Source organism: Pleurodeles waltl, chromosome 10 (assembly GCF_031143425.1).
Source record: "Pleurodeles waltl isolate 20211129_DDA chromosome 10, aPleWal1.hap1.20221129, whole genome shotgun sequence".
In the NCBI taxonomy this organism is placed as follows: Eukaryota; Metazoa; Chordata; class Amphibia; order Caudata; family Salamandridae; genus Pleurodeles; species Pleurodeles waltl.
In genome coordinates, this window is record NC_090449.1 from 804,963,840 (window position 1) to 804,986,177 (window position 22,338).

At 39.6% G+C, this 22,338-nt stretch overlaps 1 protein-coding gene across 1 annotated transcript in view; it reads right to left on the minus strand.

Annotated features, from left to right (window-relative positions):
- DNAH11 (dynein axonemal heavy chain 11) overlaps positions 1-22,338 on the minus strand; it is a 2,866,633-nt gene that overhangs the window by 2,241,552 nt on the left and 602,743 nt on the right. Inside the window, exons 9-10 of the mRNA XM_069211469.1 lie at positions 10,393-10,509; positions 431-568 (exon numbers count right to left, since the gene is read on the minus strand). Coding sequence (XP_069067570.1) covers positions 431-568; positions 10,393-10,509 — 255 coding nt within the window. The remainder of the gene's footprint in view (positions 1-430; positions 569-10,392; positions 10,510-22,338) is intronic.

The window sequence follows — 22,338 nt, forward strand, 5'->3', positions numbered from 1 at the left end:
CTGTATGATACTTTTTGTGCGTTTGAAGAAACATACATCTTAAACAAAATATCAAAGGAGGATCAAAGATGTGACATAGCGCATTGGCAGGGTGCCTCTTAAGAAAGCCCCATTTTGGGCTGTTAGTGCCAACATTTAGGTCATGTGATGTAAGAATGGCAAAGCTAGAACTTAGTGTGAGTGGAGTGTCAAAGGAGTCCCTTAAAATACGCTAAAAAAACAAAGAAAATCAAAGAAAACAAACTACCACAACCGGCTAACTGCTCGTCCTTCTATGCCACATCTTTGACCACTATGCAAATGTTCTCAATAAAATGAACATGCTGCACGCATCTTCTAGAAATAAACAAATGAATGTGCTGAGCGTAGACATGTAAGCAAAGAGTTATACTGATGGTTCACACAAAATGTTATTATGCTTGTTACATACCTGCTTCAGGTGATTGTCGTACAAGAGTTTGCATTGATCAAGCTCACTTTCAAACATATGGATTAAAGCAGGATAATTTGATCCAAAAATATTCATGATGATTGGTCTTTCGAGAAAATATCCTGCAATTGCCACAACCTGCAAAACAGCATTCAAATTCCTTTTCATTATTCCAAAAACATAACATTAAGTATCATTCCAAGAACAATCTTGGTAACATTGATTGACTGTATGCTATTGGTTTGCTGTTTGGGCTACAAACTGCACCTGAGGCAACAAAGTTAGCATATATATATATATATATATATATATATATATATATATATATATATATATTATATATTTAGGACCATATTTCCATCAGAAAAGTGTTTTTTGACTTGCCTATATCATTGGCGTTTTCTGATGAATCTTCACACAATTTCGCCCCCCCCCACAAAAAAAAACAAAAGTGTGCTTGTGATTCTTGTTGTGCATGGAAAGTTTTGGGGTGATCTCTCAAGTGGAGGCTGAGAAAAAGGGGTGGCAAAATGGCATTTCCCATATTAGGGGTTGGGGCGTAGAGTTAGGTGGTTATAGGAGCTTGGCCACAGGGCCTTGAGGCAGGTTGGGCCCTGCAGCCAAACCCCTAGGCACATGACCTTCGTGGCTGGATTAACGTATAGTAATTCAAATGACTATGTAAAAAAAAAAAAAAAAAATAGAAATTCACTGAAAAAACAAAGGTTACTGGGACATTATAGTTAGGTTCTGAATTTACTCACACAAAACCACAGTAATTCAGAGGTTAGAGTCATTTCAAGTAACTATACCTTGCGTCCTAAGGTAACTATAACCCAGACTCTCGCCATGCACTGCTAATTACTCCAGATATTACAGCACTCATGACACCTTCTATAATGTCATTAAAAATATAAATGAAACATTAGCAGTCAAATTATTTAAGAAAAAACTGTGCATGGTGGAGACGCAAGTTACAATTACTTTAAGGCACGCGTTCAAAACCTAACTATAACGTCCCTGTAACCTTTGCATTTTTTAAGTACATATAAATCGTTAGCGCGCCTGGTGCTTGGTAAGTAAACTTACAAGGGGACGCATATAGGTCGATAAACCTTTTGAATCGCATGGAGTATCCTAGTCATGCAGTGACTATTGAATCAATAATTAGCATCAATAATCAAGGAAACATTTTATGAAAAACAACGTTAAACCATACTAATGAAGATCATCTATTAGATCAAACTTTATTCAATTCCTTAATTCATTCAAATAACACCATCACTTAAGAAGACATATGTGAAAATGCAATACCATAAGCTATGAATACCAGCATTAATAATGTAATTCAGCAATTAAGTTTGTCAGTCATTTGTCACCATCAATGTCACCCCTAACAGCCTGCCTTACCAAGATTAGCATTAGCATGGGGGTCTTCATGCAAAAACAATTTAGACAAAAACATTAATTTGGAAAAATCTACCTAAGTGAGAATCTCTATAAACAGCGCAGTTGGTACCTAGAAGAAAAGGCATAAAAATCATCAGTCACATTTTCATAGCTACCTATCCAGGATGGATCAACAAGTCAGTCTTCGTCTCCAGGTCATCAATCAGTCAGCTACGGATCAGGCTCACAGAGTATGAACCCAATATCAGCACCTTGGACAGCGTCTCCTGACATCATCAATTTTCTCCCACAATTCTGATTTCTTTCCCTTTGTCATGACTTTTTATTAGGGTCTCCCAGTCCATCCCCCTAATTGCTAATTGGTCAGTCAGTCAGCAGATATGACTAACGTATAGTTTTTGTTTACCAAAGCTACTAATTTTCATATGTTCCAAGTCACAAGAAGCGGATTGGTTCTTTATGCGATGCCCTTATAATCTGGCCCTACAGGTATCAAAATTGTTGCATATGGCTCTCCAGTCAGTGCCTCTATTGTTCAAGTCCTGGGAAAGTACATTTAGCCTGCTCTACACATAATTGTATCAAATTGTCTTCATCATCTCCTGTCGGCCGGTACATTGCAGAAAATTCAAGCTAAGTAACTTGAACTTTCGAATGGGTCAAGGTTGCAGTCAGCGATTTCCAGTCCTTTGCAAGGTGTATGTTTCTTCATGTTCAGAGTGTGCGAGGCCCAGTGGAACTAGGCCTTTAGTCCAGCTAACTTTTAGTAATACAAAACAGAGGTTATGCATCTCATTATGGCATATTACTGCATTTTTCGCATATATTTCCAGTATTTTCCGAGGGCACATTTTTCAACATGCGCATTATTTTTCTACAATTAATTTCGTTAGTAATAACATATAAATCGGTAATAATTTTCTTAATTAGCATATCTGCTTCAATATATATATACACATATATATATATAAAATAATATTGGGATGCAAAACTTTATAATATATTATGTTGAGCACATGCTTCATGCCATAAGTGTCTAACACCGTATAGGCGGTAAAATAAACATATTGCTCAATTAAAGTTAACTATCTGAGGCACTACAATTACCACATGGCTTGCTAATAATCGTGCTTTATCTAAATAAAACCACTGGGCTGCAATGACAACAGTGGGAAAGTAATCCTCACTTTGGAATTGTACAGCATAATTTTCAAGTTTAAAAATAAGGTTGATTGAAATGTGCGCAAAAGTCATGCCATTTGCCCAGTATTTTGTAGAAATGTCCTTGATTCAGCGACAGGACACCCTCCAGGGTATAGGGCGCTCCACAAATCTGCATAAGAACGTGCTAACCTACGCACCACTTTCAAGAGTGTATCCAGAGACTAAAACCGAAATCCATCCCAGTGAAACGTACACGTTTATACACCCCTTTTTCTGTGGAGTTGTCTTCTCAGGACGTTCTGGACTAAACAAACGCCTTCATTACAAGAAAACAAATGAATCCGTAAAGGGGTTAATCGTGCAGCATCACTGTCTATGGTGCACAGATACCTAGGGCACACAAACCGGTTCCTAGTTCGTTTGTAAAGTGCAAATATCAGAAATGGCAGCAGAGTGCTGTACAGGGCCAAAGTCAAATACAGCATCAATGAATAATTGTAAGTCAAGATTCAAAAAGGTGAGAACACTTAACAGCTTCATAAGTTTGTGGGAAATGATGTACTCCATGACCAGCAGTCTGTATTGTGAATGCTTAAAGGAACAGAGATATATTGACTGATATAGGGATGGATTTTTCTTGTCCTACCCTTTCTAAATGTATATCCAGCATTCCATTTTTTTGGTCAAATATGTTTTCTATAAGGCATCTGGAATAAAAGAAATGTCTGAGACTGCCTCTAGCGGATTCCATCTTTCTTCACTAATTAGCACAAATTAGTCAGGATTGGTGCTGCCACTTCTTGTATCAGGAACAGCAAATGCATCATCAAGCAATGCTCAATTATGCCACTGTTGCTGTTCAATATCTATTTGTGCCCACTAACTGAAGTGGTCACATTAAACTACCTCTACTTCCAAATGTGTACTATTATGTCACAATTTCTTGTAGCTGGAAAAAGACTTGAAACATCACAATTGTTCGATTCACAAAGGCAGGCAATATTGAGACAACTAATCCTGTACATTGTGTTTAAGATGGCAACAGATATGCTACCTTTTAGGAATTAATAAAATCAGAATTACCCTGGAATTCAAACATTTCGACTCCAGATAATGAAACTCACAGATGCTTATTGTTGGACCTGACCCTCTCTGCAGGTCAATCCCAACATTTTTTGCCTTCGCCCCTACTGTTTTGCTAAAACAAAATTGTTAGCATTAGGGCTCTGTGCACTTTACCACTGTTAACCAGTGCAATTGTGTTTGTGCAGCTCCCAAATGTAAGGTTAGGCTACACTTGATTGACACATTTAATTTACTTATAAGCCCCCAAGTATATGATATTAAATGTACCCAGGGCTTGTGAATGTAATTCTACTAATGGGCCTGCAGCACTCACTGTTCCACCCACTAAAGTAGCATTTTAAAACTGGCCTCAGGCCTGCCACTGTAGCCTGTATTGCTGTTTAAACTGCTATTTTGATCTTGGAAAATAAATAAACCTTTTGCTAGGCCTAAACCTTCCATTTTAATACATATGTTAGCCCAAAGGTAGGACCTAAAGGCTCATAGGACAGAGTGTGTTGTATTTGAAAAGTAGGATATATGGGTTTACATTTTACATGTCCTGGTAGTGAGAAACTCAGTAAGTAACACTAGCCTACCTTATTACATTTAAAAATGCTAACTGTGGGTTCCAAGCAGGTAGAGATGCCATTTTTAGAATCACATGATTGTAATTTTAAATCCTCTTTAATCGGATATTAAGCCACAATTAAAAAAATGTCACTTTTAGAAAGTTGGTGTGTTCTTTTTCTAACCATTTGTGCCTTGTGTCAGTGTTATGGGTCGCATGACTGTACGGCTCTGCTGCTGTTTTTTGTGCATTCCTCCCAGACTGTTACACAAAGGGGGCTAGCTGTGAGCATGGTGGACCATCCTTCCAGGATGGCTGGGGGAGGAGGGGAGCTGTGCCCTGCCCCAATTATACTTCAAAGAGCTTCCCTTCAGTACACACAAATGAATTTCACACCAGCATTTTGTCACCCCAGACTTCTAGGAGCCTTAAACATTAATGAACCTGATGTGGGGATAGGGCAGGGTACCCCCCCACATACATAGGCTGGTTCTAGGTAGAAACACAGGACACCCAGAACAAATTTACAGTACCCTTCTGGACCTGTGGAGACTGGCCTGTCAAAAGAGGAATATCCTGCTGCTTTAAGGACTGGCTTACTGCTTGAAGGGGAACTGGTTCACTTCCTTTAACACAGGACCACCAGAAGTGACTCCAATGGCTAGTTGACTGCTTCCTGTATGAACTTTAGCAATATAAGCTCCTGAGGCCTTGAACCCTGCTGCTGGCTGCTGCTGGAGTGATCCAACTCCCAAGCAGTGCCCCCAAGTCCTGGACTCATGGTAGGGATATTGGTGATATTTCTCCAAAAGCTGGGATCTTATAAAATGTTTCCGACAAAAACTTTCTGGAGAGCCAACAGAAGACCAGGACCTACCTGCTATCCAATCCTCTCAAAAGTGCACCAATTGTCAGCCTTACTTTGGGGTAGCTCCTATGTTCTTCTCCATAGTGACAAATCCTGTTTAGCATGCGGCCTCATGAAGCCAATCTTCAGATATAGCCTGCAGCTTTGTCCCAGTGGCGATTTTCCACCTCCAAAAAGTTGTCTACATCTGAAGGCAATAATCTTCACTGGGCTTAATGAGAACTGGTTTCCCATCAACGAGGAAACTTCATCCAGTGACTCTCAGATGTTGACAACTCCTCTTCAGACAAAGCCCGGCGCTTTGCCCCACTATACTTTAACTAGGCCCAATCCACCCATTGTATCTCATGCATGCTCCATCGTGGTCAGCCTTAACAGAAGCAACACTCTTAATTTTGATGTGGTTCCCTCTTGCCGCTTCATGAAGACTTCCCTAAGCAACACACATTAAAATAGTAATATTTGTTACTTTTTACATTGGTCAATGTATGAGACCAATCTATCAAATAAAAATGTAATGTACTGATTCTCATTTTCTGGAGTCCAATTCTGTTCCCAGTTGAAAAGGATAGTAAGGTCCTCTCACCTGAATGTAATTCTTTTAACCTTTAAGCTAAGACTGTTCTCCATCATCCATAATAAGCTGTTTGTTAAACATTCAAGACTAAAGTCACAGACTTTTTTGCACACATAAGTGTAACATAGTTGGGAAAACAAATCACATCCTGATTCGTAGAATCAAGGTTAGGGAAATATGTTCTTATTGCAAATGCTGGAATTGTATTACTGGGTGGAATAGAAGCATCCACAAATTTAGAGTGATTGCTACATTGTACATGATTGGCGGTGAGGAATTTTTCCAAATTATTTGAATGCCTACAACACACAGGTTTATAGGAATCCAAATATTTTTTGCAGCTATGTTACCACGTGGGAAATGCAAACACAAGCCCTTGAAATAAAATGCCAGGGAAATCCCCTATATTTAATAGAATATAGAGGAAATCCTCTATACTTAATAGAATATAGGGATAGGAGAAGGAAATTCATGTACTGCTGTGCATTTGCATTTCCACATGCATGTGTAAGAAATTGGGCTATTGCTTGAGAGGGGTGGTGTTAGACATGGGGTTTTTGGTTGGCAGTCAGGTTACCCTCTGTCCAAGCAAGAACCCTTACTCTAGTCAGGGTAAGTCACACACAATCCAAAATTAGCCTGTGCCCACCCTCTGGTAGCTTGGCACGAGCAGTCAGGCTTAACTTAGAAGGCAATGTGTAAAGCATTTGTGCAATAAATCATACAATACCATAATATAGCACCACAAAAATACACCACACAGTGTTTGGAAAAATATATAATATTTATCTGGGTATTTGCAGGTCAAAACGATCAAAGATGCAATATGAATTTGTAAAGATATCACTGAAAAGTGATATAAAGTGTCTTAAGTCTTTAAAAAGCAAACAAAGTCTCTTTCAAGCACAAAGTACCTGGTTTGGAGTGGAAAATCTCCGCAAGGGGCCGCAGAAGAAGAGATACGTGGAAAAATGGTGTGTGCGTCGATTTCCCCCCAGCACACACGGACTTGCGTCGTTATTTTTCATGCAGGGAACTCGTGCGTTGTTTTCCGGTGCGCGGACAGTCTTTTTCTGTGGGTCGCGGGGATTACCAGATGTCCCAGGGTCTGTGCGTGGATTCTCCTGCTTTTTTTCCGGCTGCGCGTCGTTCCGCGGGGCTGTGCGTCGAAGTTTCGCTCTCACGGCAGGTGTTGCGTCGATTTCCCCTCTGGAAGTCGGGTGGCGTTGTCCTTGCGAGGCCGTGCGTCGAAGTTCGGGGCACCCCGAAGGTGTCACGTCGATCAGTGTCGGTGTGTGGCTTTTTTCTCGCCGCGGAGCAAGCTGTGCGTCGACATTTTCGGCGCACGAAGAGTCCAAATGAAAAAGAGAAGTCTTTTTGGTCCTGAGACTTCAGGGAACAGGAGGCAAGCTCTATCCAAGCCCTTGGAGAGCACTTTTACAGCCAGACAAGAGTTCAGCAAGGCAGCAGTCCTTTGGAGAAAGCAGTCAGGTGAGTCCTTTGGGCAGCCAGGCAGTTCTTCTTGGCAGGATGCAGGTTCTGGTTCAGGTTTCTTCTCCAGCAAGTGTCTGATGAGGTGGGGCAGAGGCCCTGTTTTATACTAAAGTGTGCCTTTGAAGTGGGGGTGACTTCAAAGAGTGTCTAAGAACTGCACCAGGTCCCCTTTCTGTTCCATCCTGTCTGCCAGGGTCCCAGTAGAGGGGGTGGCAGTCCTTTGTGTGAGGGCAGGCCCTCCACCCTCCCAGGAAGACCCATTCAAAATGCAGATGTATACAAGTGAGGCTGAGTACCCTGTGTTAGGGGTGTGTCTGAGTGAATGCACAAGGAGCTGTCAACTAAACCTAGCCAGACATGGATTGAAGGGCACAGAAAGATTTAAGTGCAAAGAAATGCTCACTTTCTAAAAGTGGCTTTTCTAGAATAGTAATATTAAATCCGACTTCACCAGTCAGCAGGATTTTGTATTACCATTCTGGCCCTACTAAATATGACCTTCCTGCTCCTTTCAGATCAGCAGCTGCCACTTCAACAATGTATGAGGGCAGCCCCAATGTTAGCCTATGAAGGGAGCAGGCCTCACAGTAGTGTAAAAACGAATTTAGGAGTTTTACACTACCAGGACATATAACTACACAGGTACATGTCCTGCCTTTTACCCACACAGCACCCTGCTCTAGGGGTTACCTAGGGCACACATTAGTGGTGACTTATATATAGAAAAAGGGGAGTTCTAGGCTTGGCAAGTACTTTTAAATGCCAAGTCGAAGTGGCAGTGAAACTGCACACACAGGCCTTGCAATGGCAGGCCTGAGACAAGGTTAAGGGAGTACTGAAGTGGGTGGCACAACCAGTGCTGCAGATCCACTAGTAGAATTTAATCTACAGGCCCTAGGCACATATAGTGCACTCTACTAGGGACTTACAAGTAAATTAAATAGCCAATCATGGATATACCAATCAATAGTACAATTTACACAGAGAGCATATGCACTTTAGCACTGGTTAGCAGTGGAAAGTGCCCAGAGGTCAAAAGCCAACAACAACAGGTCAGAAAAATAGGAGGAAGGAGGCAAAAAGTTTGGGGATGACCCTGTCAAAAAGCCAGGTCCAACAGGTGGTAATCCTATTCAGGGACCAACCACAATCCTGGTCAGGGTAAACCACAGATCAATAAAAATAACCTGTGCTTAACCCTATAATAGCTTGGCGCAAAAGCAGACAGTCTCAATTTACAGGCGATGTGTAAAGTATTTATGAAGCACTTAAAAGAGTAATAAACTGAAAAAAACAACAGAAGGAAAATCACAATCTAATTTAGAAAAACAGAGAAAATACCACAGGTATCTGGTTGCGTGAGACGTTGTCAAAGTCAACCGCCAAGGAAAGCATGTCGGATTCAAGGGGTGGACTGCGCCCAGGTAGATTTTTATGAGGCAAGTCTGTGTTCTAAGAGGAGTGATTAACATCTAGGAGCTGCTGGATGAAGTCTTGTTATAGATGGGGATCTGGTAGAAATCAAGCCCAGTAAAGACTTTCACCTTCAGATTTCAACAATTTCTTGGAGGTCGAATACCTTTAGTGGGACATAGCTTCAGGCTATATCTGAAGAGGGCTTCACGAGGCCGGATACTATTGCTGGGGGGTCCAAATTAACAGGATTTGCTGCTGGATCACTGTATTATAATCTAAACTGGATCACTGAGGAAGTACCACCCCCTCCCACCAGGATACAGAATCAGGGAGTCAGACTCGGTGTAAAAGTAAAGAAATCATCGGGCATCTCACAAGCACTCAGATAGCTTCACTGTTTACTGTGGAACAAATAATTTAACTGAAGGTTCTGTAAAGTTCACTCGAAGGTTTATGCAACAATAGATGTAACCAGCTTTACAAACTTACATCACATTACAGTCTGGACTACAACGGCACTTCAAGGAGTAATAAACTAATAACCGAAACCAATTCAGGCTGAAATAATAAGGCCAAATCCTTTCTTATGCCTTGCTGGACACCTATGGACGCTAAATTTAAGGTCCTGTCTAAGCTGCCATTCTGTAAGACATTTCTGAAAACAACTCTGTCCAAGCAGTCAGGAACCGTCCGCTCCCCTCCCTCTGTAAAGGAACTGACCCTCTTAACTTCCCAATGGTAGGCCCGTGCCAGTCCACACTACTCCAACTATAACTTACTTCAACTTTGGCCTATTCTGCCTCCCCTAGAGACGACGCAAGAAACCCATCACTGTTTATTTGTTTCATTTTATATTTGGTTAAGTATTTACGGGTTCCTAAGGCTCATCGAGGCCACTTTACAGCACTATCGGAAGACACAAACAGAAATAGGAATAATGGGTCGGACAGGTTTCAAGAATTTCCTGAACTTAAAGTGGTGCGATTCTGCTACCCAAACACTCAGATGCATGCATTTTCTTTGCTTAAATGCTTCTCACCAAGTACACATCAAGACCTACAAAAAACATATTATTTATATCTTTAAACTTGATATATTAACATTGATCAAGAGAGAAGAGAGCAGAAATCGACTTATTCAAAGACGAAAAGCAGCCCCAACCAAACAAGTTCGTTTCATTTCTCAGAAACGCGATACATGCTGATCTGCTATTCTGCTTTTATTGTTACGCTTACAGATCTCTTTTAAAAAATTACACTTTACCTCACGTTCTTGCTTTTGATACCTTATGCAGGAAAAGAAATGTTTTGTTTGTTTCATCAAAGAAAGGTACAAGATTTAAACTCGATTCAACAAAATCACATTTAAAACTTAGTATATATAAAAAACAACAATACCTTAAAAGCAGATTCTATACTAGAACAGTCACGAAAAGCTGCACAGAGGATTGATCCAAGCCGTCTGTCAAACTCAACAATTTTCTCCTTAAATTCATAGTAGTCCTTGTCAAATTGCTGTAAAATAAATTACAATACATTTAAGGCCAATTCTTTCTGGCAATCAATCTACCCATACAAAATTATATTTCTGTTAGAAGCCCATCATTATTTTCAATTACGTCTCTGCATGGCTACATTTGGAATGACTAAAGATATTTAAAAAAAAAAAAACAGATTATCCATTCAAATCATGGTAGCTCGCAACCATCAACACGGGTTGACTAAGATAATACAAACATTTATTTCTCCAGTGAAGTGTAAGTGAGCAATTGTGCACGTCGGTGCGGATATTCTTCTCTGCAAGTTTGTGACAATATAAAACATGTCGTTCTCTTTCAAACCATGCCTAATTTGTCTTGGTGGTGGGTTTTGTTCACTGATTTTTGGGAACCAGGAACTTTTCTCATCATCTGTTTTTGGCCTAGAACAAGAGAGACAAAAGTACAAAAGAGACCATGACAGAGGATGTGAATGATGTGAAAATGATGACAAATAATCTGCAAGACTGAGATAAAGAGTCAGGAAGTGTTAAGTGGTGGAATAAAGAGGGATGGGATCAAAGCAAAACTAGACCACCTTTATATCAGCAACCCTGGTATTCAGCAGCACAATGTTGTAAAAAGCTTGTGCACAAGCACTTTTTAGTGCAAATTAAGCAGTGATGAATATACATTTAAAAAACGCGTACAAAAGTCTACACAGTGGATTGTGTTCTCATCCCAACCGTGGTTTGCATGCCTCCTAAACCTCTTTCGTTTGCAGGAGTTACAAAGAGGGGTATCTCCGTAAAGTTGTTGTTTTGGAAGATCAAAATTACATTAATTGTTCCTCTCCATCATTTAATCCGATTTAAATTTATCAAATAATGTTTGCAGAAAATCTTGGCAAAAAATAATGTTTTAGTTCTTCTGCAGATGTGCATACAGGTATGCACATGAACTGCAGTGGGCAATTCCTTTCACTTTTTTTGTAGGAAAAAAAGTTTATTCTGTGATTTGAATGGTGAGCAAAGATTTACTCTCAACTCTGAAAAGTGATACACATCACAAACATTTGCCAAACGTACAAGTTATATTATAGTATTTATACTGAAATTATGCTGGCTCCATTGGACCTCACTGACTGAGCTTTTTGGAAAACAAGAGCCAGTTTATAGCTCAGAGTGACATGGATGACAAGCCACATAATGGGGGAAATCATTGAATTATTGAGTATGGATATCATTTGGAGCCATTAGCATGAACACCAGCTTCAATGGTTGGTTATCCTCTGCTACTGTTCAGCGAAATAATTGGATCCAAAATGACTTGCAGACCTAAGAAAGGTGAGGAGTGATCACGGGTAGCGCCAATGCACCACAAACCAATTTCTCTTCTGGTGGAAGCCTGTTGTAAAATTTAAAAACAATTACAATGTTTTTGCGGAATTAAATGAAAACTGAGGGTGCTTCATATAAAAATATATTACTGTGCAAAGACGAGAAACAACTTAAAACTATGTCTGAAACCAAATTGCTTCCAAACGTTATCTTATTTTCAATACCAATGGTGCTCAGATCTAAACCTGCACAATGCTCGCACGCCTGGCTTCTTATGAACACTTATACCACCTTGGCGCCATCACAATATCTGATTTCAACTTTTGCACTACACATCAAGCGTCGTTTTGTGGCTCTTCGTCTAGGCGCTCTACCGTCCAGGGCGGACCAACCGTCTTGGAAGAATGGAGGAGAAACTTCCTGTAGGTTATGTAAAGGTTCCAAGGAAGACATGGTCCATCTTATTTGCCCGGCCTTAAAGGAAGCATGACGACAACTGTTAAAACCAGTCTTCGAGAGGAATGGGACTCGTTCCTGTCGGCCAGCAGCGATGTCAATGTTTGACCCTCACGATACACATTTAATCTGCAGATTCATCACATTTTTGACTGTCCACACCACAAGCGTAATCTTACTATTTAGGACACACCTTAGCTGACAGTTGGCCAATTTTTAAGTGTTCATTTATTTTATTATAGTTTTGACAAAGTTATAGCACGTGGAAGGACATATTTTAAGACGACTTCGTTAAAAAAGGAAAAGAGAAGCCCGTCGGCGCAATCAGCAGGTTCTTAGGCTGTACACATTGAGTTAGCATGTAACATCAACTGCGCAACGGACATCAAGTGTCTGCAAAGTTAGTATATTGGTCACTCCGCCCCTTGACTGTTTTTAGAATTGTAAGCAAAAAAAAAAAGAAAATCTTGGCACATCGCACTTTAGTTGTATATTTATTTCAAAGATTTTATAGCATTTTCTCTTTTTGTTTGTCCTTCTTTTATAGATTTTTATATATTGTATACAATGCATTGATTGTTATGGTTTTCATTAACTAAACAATAAAGATTACTTACTACTTTCTATCCCAAATGAGATGTATGCTTATATACATATATAACATATATCTTGGGGCAGCTGCATTTTCAAATGTAAATGACGTATTCACTCTTGCAGTCATATCTGCCTTTTATGGTATGTATAATTCTATCTCCTTGCCTGATGGTTTTAATGTTTTCCCCATTTTTACATGCTTTGCATTTAGTACATGTTTGTATTAATGTGATTTATCATTTTGGTTTTTATATATACTCTTCTTATGGGCGTTTTTTCACATATTACACGTATAACACTTTATTATTACCATGTTGCTTTAAGTGAATCATTTGTAACACGTCACATACGATATATAAATGGGGCCAAAATGGCGGCCCACAGGTTGAGAAAGGCGGTGACGCCGAAACGCGTTCCTGTTTTGATTGAATTAAACCTAACTTGCACATTCACGGAGTGCCGGTTGCCTTATTGATGTTTAAGGTATCGTCTTCATGTTAGACGTGGTGGCGCACGTCAAATCCAGGCACCATTGGCGGTCAGGAGCTGCGAGGGAATTGCCGAATTAAGTGTTGTTGATATATATATATATATATATAAGCTCAAACAGATCCACAAAAGGAAGCGCGCTATGCTCGTCGGTGCCGGCATCCGGGAAGGACCTATTCCCGTAAATCATTATACCAGTTTAACACTGAGGTTAGAAATGCCGCACTCACAGGATTGTGATGAATCCACTTTTATTTTCAATAACGAAACATCCCACCACCTAACACCTACGCGTTTCGACCTTCACGGTCTTGCCTTCACGGTCTTGGTCACGTGACCAAGACCGTGAAGGTCGAAACGCGTAGGTGTTAGGTGGTGGGATGTTTCGTTATTGAAAATAAAAGTGGATTCATCACAATCCTGTGAGTGCGGCATTTTTAACCTCAGTGTTAAACTGGTATAATATATATATATATATATATATATATATAAACCACAAAAATGTTTGTAAAACAGCAGCACTCTCAGGAGGTCAAAAGAGAAAACTTATTTCTCTTTTGACCTCCTGAGAGTGCTGCTGTTTTACAAACATTTTTGTGGTTAAGAAGAAATTAACCGGAGTGCTCTGCCGGTCTTTTTGCTGCACCACCCCTCTTGGGCCACTTGGAGCTCTTGTGTGAGCACTTGTATGGAAGAAATATATATATATATATATATATATATATATATATATATATATATATATATATAAATCTGAAGGTGCTATTTTGGTGCATATTTATCATCCTGACAAGAAGTCTGCTCGAATACCTTTGAATTGAAGGTCTCAGCGGGTTTAATATTGCCCATCTATGTGTCCTATATCACCGTAGAAGGATTTACCTAGTTGGAATCTATCTTCTGGTCCACTTATGGGTATACTCATAGCTGCAATTTTGTAGTACAATAGCAAGGTTATTGTATTGTGTTCTTTGTTGAGATAGTTGAAATTGGCAGAAATGCAATCAAGAATTGTTACCAGCCAGAGTATTAAGCATTTTGATTAACAAAAACGACTATAATAGAATTTGAGTAAGAAGCATTCCAGATTTATAATTTAAGATGGCACGCTTGAAACACCAGTTTCATGTGCACAATATCATTCTCAACTTATGCTTTGCAGCTTCAAAAGAAAGTTTCACCAAAGATAAAGAAAAAATGATAAATATATATTATACTGATACAAGTAAATATAACTTGCTCCCTCAGGTAACTATAACTCGTGCCCCCACCATGCAGAGTTATCTGATCAATAATTTTATTGCAGATGTTACAATGACATTATCAATGATATTATCAGAGCTGTCATGAGTGCTGTAATTTGTGGGGTAAGTAGCAGCGTGTGGCAAGGACACAAGTTATAGCTACCTTAGGGTGCGAGTTATATGTACTTGAAATAACTAACTATAACTGCTGAATTTGTTCTCTGGTTTTGTGCGAGTAAATTCGGAACTTAATATAATGTCACTGTTAGAAATGGGGTCTGTAGTTGGCAGTCGGTTGGTAACCTGTCCAAGTAGGGACCCTCTCCCTAGTCAGGATAAGGGAGATACCCACTCAGATAATCCCTGCTCACCCCCTTGGTAGCTTGGCAAGAACACTCAGGCTTATCTAAAAAAGCAATGTGTAAAGCATTTGCACATAACACACAGTAATAATAAAAACACTATAAAAGGACACTGCACCAGTTTTAGAAAAATAGCCAATATTTATCTATATAAAACAAGACCAAATACGATAAAAATCCAACATACAGTAATAAAAATATGAATTCTGCAAGATTTACTCACGATGCTGGTGTGGGTGAACAGGGGCTGCGGTGCGGGATGGGACAGTGCTTCGTGTACCTCACAAGCAGTGTTAACAGGCCATGGTGTAAGCAGAGACATTGGTGTCAGCAGGAACATCGTCTTCGGGGGGAGACCCATGCTGTGGTGTGAGCAGGCGATGCCGGTGTTTGGGGCCCACAGGTCGTGGTGCGAGCAGCGGCTCGGTGAAGTCGTCTGATGAAGGGGTTGGGGAGACTAGGGTCGCAGTGGGAAGCGGGGCAGTGCGGCATTGGCAGGTCACGGTGCAGGCCACCGGCGTCGCTTGGGTGTCGCAGTTGTTTCTCCTCTTGAACAGCACAAAACACACAGTTCCTAGTGCTGCTGGACAAGGAAACTTAAGTCTTTGGTGTCCCTGAGACTTCCAACAGGAGGCAATCTCTACTACAAGCCCTTGGAGAACTCTCTCAAGCAGGACATGCAGCAAAGTTCACCCTTTGCACTCTTTACAGGCAGAAGCAGCAACTGCAGGCCAGTCCAACAAACCAACATAGCAAAGAGACAGTACTCTTCCTTCAGCTCTTCTCCTAGGCAGAGGTTTCTCTTGATTTCCGAAAGATTCTAAAAATCTGGGGGTTTGGGTCTACTCCTTATACCTCTTTCTGCCTTTGAAGTTTACAAACTTCAAAGAAAAGTCTCAAGTGTTTGCAAGATCCTTCTTGTCCAGGCCAGGCCCCAGACACACACTAGGGGGTTGGAGACTGCATTGTGTGAGGGTAGCCACAGTCCTTTCAGGTGCAAGCGACAACTCCTCCCTCCACTCTAGCTCAGATGGATCATCAGGATATGCAGGCTACACCCCAGCTCCCTTTGTGTCACTGTCTAGAGGAAAGGTGTAAACAGCCCAACTGTCAAACTGATCCAGAAGGGGAATCCACAAACAGGCAGAGTAACAGAATGGTTTAAGCAATAAAAGGCCCACTTTCTAAAAGTGGCATTTTTTTTACTCACAATCCAAAAACCAACTTCACTAAAAGATATATTTTAAAATTTTGAGTTTGGAGACCCTAAAATCCACATTTCTATCTGCACTCAAAGGGAATCCGTGCTTTAAAGTGATTTAAAGGCAGCCCCTATGTTAACCTACATGAGAGATAGGCCTTCAAAAGTGAAACCAGAGTTCGGCATTATTTCACTGTTAAGACATGCAAAACACACCAGTACATGTCCTACCTTTTAAATACACTGCACCCTGCCCATGGGGCCAACTAGGGCCTACCTTAGGGGTGCCTTAAATGTACAAAATGGGAAGGTTTAGGCCTGCCTAGTGTGTAAATTTGCCAGGTCGAATTGGCAGTTTAAAATTGCACAAATCGAAACTGCAGTGGCAGGTCTGAGCCATGTTTACAGGGCTACTTATATGGGTGGCACAATCACTGCTGCTGGCCTACTAGTGGCATTTGATTTACAGGCCCTGGGCACCTCTGTTGCACATTACTAGGGACTTACCAGTAAATCAAATCTGTCAATCATGGATAGACAAATCAACAGTGCAACTTACCTAGGGGGCACTTGCACTTTTAGCACTGATCAGCAGTGGTAAAGTATGCAGAGACAATAAACCAGCAAAGACAGACCTGAAAAAATAGGAGGGAGAAGGCAAAACGTTTGGGGATAACCCTACAAAAAGGGACATTTCCAACAGTCACTGTAACCTTTGTTTTTTAAGGGGATTTCTAAGATTTTTCTTAGTTCTATTTCCTAACTATTGTGTTTTCAGTGAATTTCAATGGTTTTTTTAAATGTAAAGTGATTTAATTACTTTATGTTAATCTAAACACCGCCTCGCACACCCTGAAGCTTTCTAGACAGTAACTGAAGTGACGTCCGCTTTTTTTTGGGAGAATTTGGTGAAGATTCATCAAACGGCACCAACGTTATTAGCAAAACAAAGAAAGCTTTTTCTACAGACCACCACTAGGTAACATATACATATATATATATATTTATCCACACTTCTCTTCAACTTGTAATCGGGAGGCAGCACTCCAGAGCATGTATTCGAGGTTTTTGTTATTTAGACGTGACAGGGACGCGTTTCGGCATTACTGCCTTCATCGGCCTGCCGGCCGCCATTTTAATTCATATGAATATTGATATGGCAAGGCAGTGTTTCAAGTGCCGAAGAGTTTGTAAAACAGATAAATTAGAATGATTTGAATCTTAAATTTACTGTAAATATAAATGTTAGAGAGAATTCTTGGACGTGAAGGTTACCATTGAGAAAGCAAAGTTACAGACTACCCTATATAGGAAACCCACTGCGGGTAATAGTTTATTACATGCAGGGAGTTTCCATCCTTTGCATCTCAAAGAAAATATTCCCTATGGTGATCTTTTACTAGCTAAACGAATCTGCAGTATGGAGAACAAATTTGGAGAGGTGAAAAAAGAGATGGAAATACGATTAGGAGAAGGACGGTATTCAAACGATACTATTATAAAGGCCAAGGAGAAAGTAAAGAAGCGCACCAGAGATAGTATTTTATTTGCTGAAGATAAAAAGAACATGATCCAGTCCAATAAACAACAAGTGGTGAGATTCTTAACTACATATAACATGGCTCACTCAAAAATACGTAGAATATTGCAGAATCACTGGCATATTTTGAAAAGTGACCCTATTATCGGCAAAGATCTCACGAAACACCCACAGATAACGTACAGGAGAGGGAAATCAATGCGAGATGCACTCATAAAAAGTGATGTAAGACAATGTGACAGCAAACAGATGTGGTTACTCCCTAATAATGTTTTTTTCAAGTGTGCCAAATGCAAGGCATGCAAAAATGGTGAAAACATTAAGTCAGTGGTGATAAATGGAAAAACCCTCCATAACACCAAGGGAGTATATACTTGTAAAAGTGAATACATGATTTATATATTAAAATGCAGCAGCCTCAAGATATATGCAGGCAGCACTAAGTTACAGGCACACAAATGCAGTTTACAACATTTGAGAGCAGTGCACAATCAGGATGAGTCCTACCCTGTAGCCAGACATATCTGGGAAGTGCATGGAGGAGACATCACCAATTTGAAGTATAGTGTGATAGATGGGATATCAAAGGATAGCAGAGGTGGTGATAGAGAGAAAAAGTTAAGATTATTGGAATCAAGATATGTATTGGCTTTTGACACTAAAGAACCTAACAGGTTAAACAAAAGTGAAGAGTTACACATGCATCTTAAGGTTTAAATTTTTTTGGAGAAAATGTTTAAAAAAATTTAAATTCGAAGGTCTCCCCCTTTTTGGATTAAATACTATTTATGCTAAGTACAACAATATTTATATGGATTATAATGAATGGGGATGGAATAATTAAATGAGACAGATTACAAAGAAATTTCAATAATAATAAAAAGTCAAAGAATTTCAGCAATTTTTCAAATAAGATCTGCACCATGTACAGCTAGTAAAATTTGATGATTGTTGTCAGATCCTAAAGGTGTTTAGAAGTGCTAACAATGAAATAATGTGGTAACATTCTTCAAGAAATATGAGATCGATGCTATTCTAAAGTACCCATTTAATATTTGAGAAACTAGCAAGTGGTGGTGTAAGTGTTGGTTAGATCTTATTCAGTGATTATCATCGTTATGTTTAAAGTTTGGGTGAAGTCAAGAATATCGTTGAGCGATCCACGTCGTTATGTTATGAATTTGGGTGATTCCACATTAATAGATTGTGGCTGTTACAAAAGTGTTTTTTCAAGTGCAATTTATAATTTCTTGTATATAATGCGAACAACCGTGATTGTGGAGAATGTGGGAGATTTGAGTATGTGAAAATTTCCGAATATATTGTTTAGAAAAAATGAGTATGTTAAAAGCATATAAATAATGAAATAAAATGGCGGCCGGCAGGCCGATGAAGGCAGTAATGCCAAAACGCATCCCTGTCGCGTCTAAATAATAAAAACCTTGAATACATGCTCTGAAGTGCTACCTCCTGATTACAAGTTGAAGAGGAGAAGTGTGGTTGTATAAAACGCGGTGGCGCACGTTTAATGTGCAGCACCACTGGCGTTTTAGAGCAGAGTTATTAACGCCGAAACTCAGTGTTTATATATATATATATATATATATATATACACACACACACACACACACACACACACACACATAAATATATATAAATACAATTATACACCTACACACACTTTCAACTGGCCATCTTCATCCATTGTTCTGCTATTGTGTCACTCATATTTTTCATCCACCCACTACAACGTGGGGCAAGGATACGTCCACTTCAGCCATCAGATAACTTAATTCTGAGTAATGGCACTCCACTCTTTCACAAGGAGCACATCTGCACATACGAGTAGTTCCTTTCAATACTAAGGACTGTTTTGACAATGTGTGCTTCGGTACCCAAAATACATGTCCTTTTACCATTTTTTTTAATTATCTTAATACACCCTCGTTTTTGCCCCCCAAAAAAATCAAAACAAAACAAGCATTAATAAAGCAAAAAGACTAGCAGCCAAAGCCAGACCAATTGACTTTGCCAATGGTTGTTTTAGTTTGCTCCCACATGACTATGACGGAAAACATTCAGCTGAAGCCCGACGAGCAATGTGAAGAAGCCAGAAGGTAATGCCATGGGCTTCCTGAAGAATGCAGAAATTTGGAAATGGTGTGGCACAGGTATGCATTAAACGTGGTAACCAGTTTAGAAGAGGAACACATAAATCCAGATGGTCGGTTACAAGAAGAGCACACGTGTACTGACTGATGTTTCTCAGGAGCCCACACACAAGATCAGTGTTTATCCTGTAGGCAGAGGGACTCCCAGCTGGATCTGATTTGAACTAGTGGCCTGTGTTTTGTAGTTGATGACAATCATTACGGCACGGATTTACTTGCAGATAACGCTCAGCCTCTCTGTGCATATGTGTAGTCAAAGATATGTATGTATGCTTAAGGAAATAAGCAAACACATGGAAAAGAGAATGTCAGAGCAACCAGCTGGATGGTAAGCATTCACAGATAAGAGGTTAACACCATGAAGAATGACTGTCAGATACTGAGAAAATACAAAACATTGAGTTATAAATATTCATAACCAGTGAAGCTAGCATTCCATAGCGTGATAAGGGTTTTGAGAAGGAGGGCCGATTAAGACATGTCTGAGGAACTAACAATCTAAAAGTAAATACACATTACTAGAGTTTAAAGGAAGTTTGGGAACATACATAATCAACTTTCTAAGCTAGACCATACGAATGATCAAAGCAATGCATGTGGCATTAGAGTTTGAATGCCACTTCATCCTCTTAGGAGACAGTAACGTATATGTAAAAAGTCACATACTGCAGTTTGGCTGCCACATTCTAGAAGGTTTATAGGCTTTTAAGTGAAAACGGTGACAATAATATTCCAAGTTCTTGATGTAGCTCTCCTTTTATCAATGGCGAAACTCCAGGAAGATTTACTCTAACAATGGCACCATACAATCTTATAGAACCCATCCTACATCATGATGACTATCCTCACTAATATATCACCTGCGGAGACTCAGAGCCACGTGATAAACCTTCACATTTTGATGGTCAGCCAGGAGCAAAACGGAAAAATAGTTGCCCTGGTTTCTAGACAAAGGACCCTTACTTACCCTATATTTAATGTCTGTGTAATGTCTAACATGCCACAAAAACACGCTTTAGGATTGTGTTTCTGATATTCACACACTATTAATTTCTGGTTGGCTGTTTGAGCCAGTGTAACCCCGTGTATGTGTTTGTGTCCTCACTTTACTCATTACATGTCATAAATGCACACAGTAAATACCTTAATGCAATGGGTACGAGGGCACTTTGAATGTTTAGTGGTAAACATTTTCTGAACTATGCCTAAAAGTAAGAATTGCTTTTAACAGACCATATAGAGTCATTATTACATTTAAATACAATGTGGTATGCCAGTTTCTGCAGATTCTGCTCTTGTTCTGGGCCCATACTGTACTTCAATAGGCTTGCATCTGATTGATATTGGATGCTGTCTCCACACTTAAAATGCAATATGCCTCTCGACCTTTAACAGATGTTTAATCAAATAATGCCTCTATTAAATCATTTAGATCTTAAGATGGCTAATAGAAGATAAGTACTTCTTTACATTCATAAGAGCTACTATGATACCTTTTTGTATAAATATCAGTACTTTATAAAGTTCTAACATCTGAACAAGCAGTCAATTTAAAGAAAACGATAACGTTTGTATGTAACAATTCATTTTTAATAGATTAAACTGACAAACTAGAAGCTATATTATATATAATTAAGTTAACAATGACAGTCTATTGCGGGATAACTGTTCAAGAGGATACTTCATTACTGAAGCGAACAATCCAACCTCAAAAAGAGATTGGACGCTTGAACTATGACTTTAATAACTATGCTGCTTTAGAATGAGCAGGAAGATAGGAGGGCAGCGGGTTTCATCATTACATCCATACTGAGCATTAAAGTATTAGACACTTGAAAGGATTAGTCCTGCTTCACACCATTTGCCATTTATGATCTATTCCCACCTGGAGAGAAATAGGGGAAGATCATCATAACGGTTTATAACATATATTCCGTTACAAAACTACTTCATGGATAAAAAATAAAAAAAACATTTTTGAGAACTTTTGTGCCAATGCTGAAAGTGTACCACTCACCACCGCAACTCCTCTTCCCAAGTCTACTGGTCCACAGATTAACGGAGTGTCCGCTTCGCTTTGAGAGAATTAAAAAGGTAATTTATTTCTACAGTGTATAATGCTAAATGAGCGCTTTTGCATACAATAGGCAGATATAAATGGTTTCTTAGTGGATTTTAATATCTATTAAGACTTGTGCCCCTACAGTCTATCACCAAAACAAGCAGTTTATGACAACAGATCTCACTAACCTCACTACAACCAAATCTTCCAAAAAGAGTTATTTCAATTATTTCAAGCCCATTTTGTGAAATGCCATGGAAAATGCAACAAAAGCTACATTCCAAAATACACGCACTAGCAAGCCTGCTCTCCCACCAGAAATCATGCACATGCTTTCATACCATGAACACCACTACTGTGGATGCACGTACTAAACAGCCACCCTCCCTCAACAAGGACAACCTAAT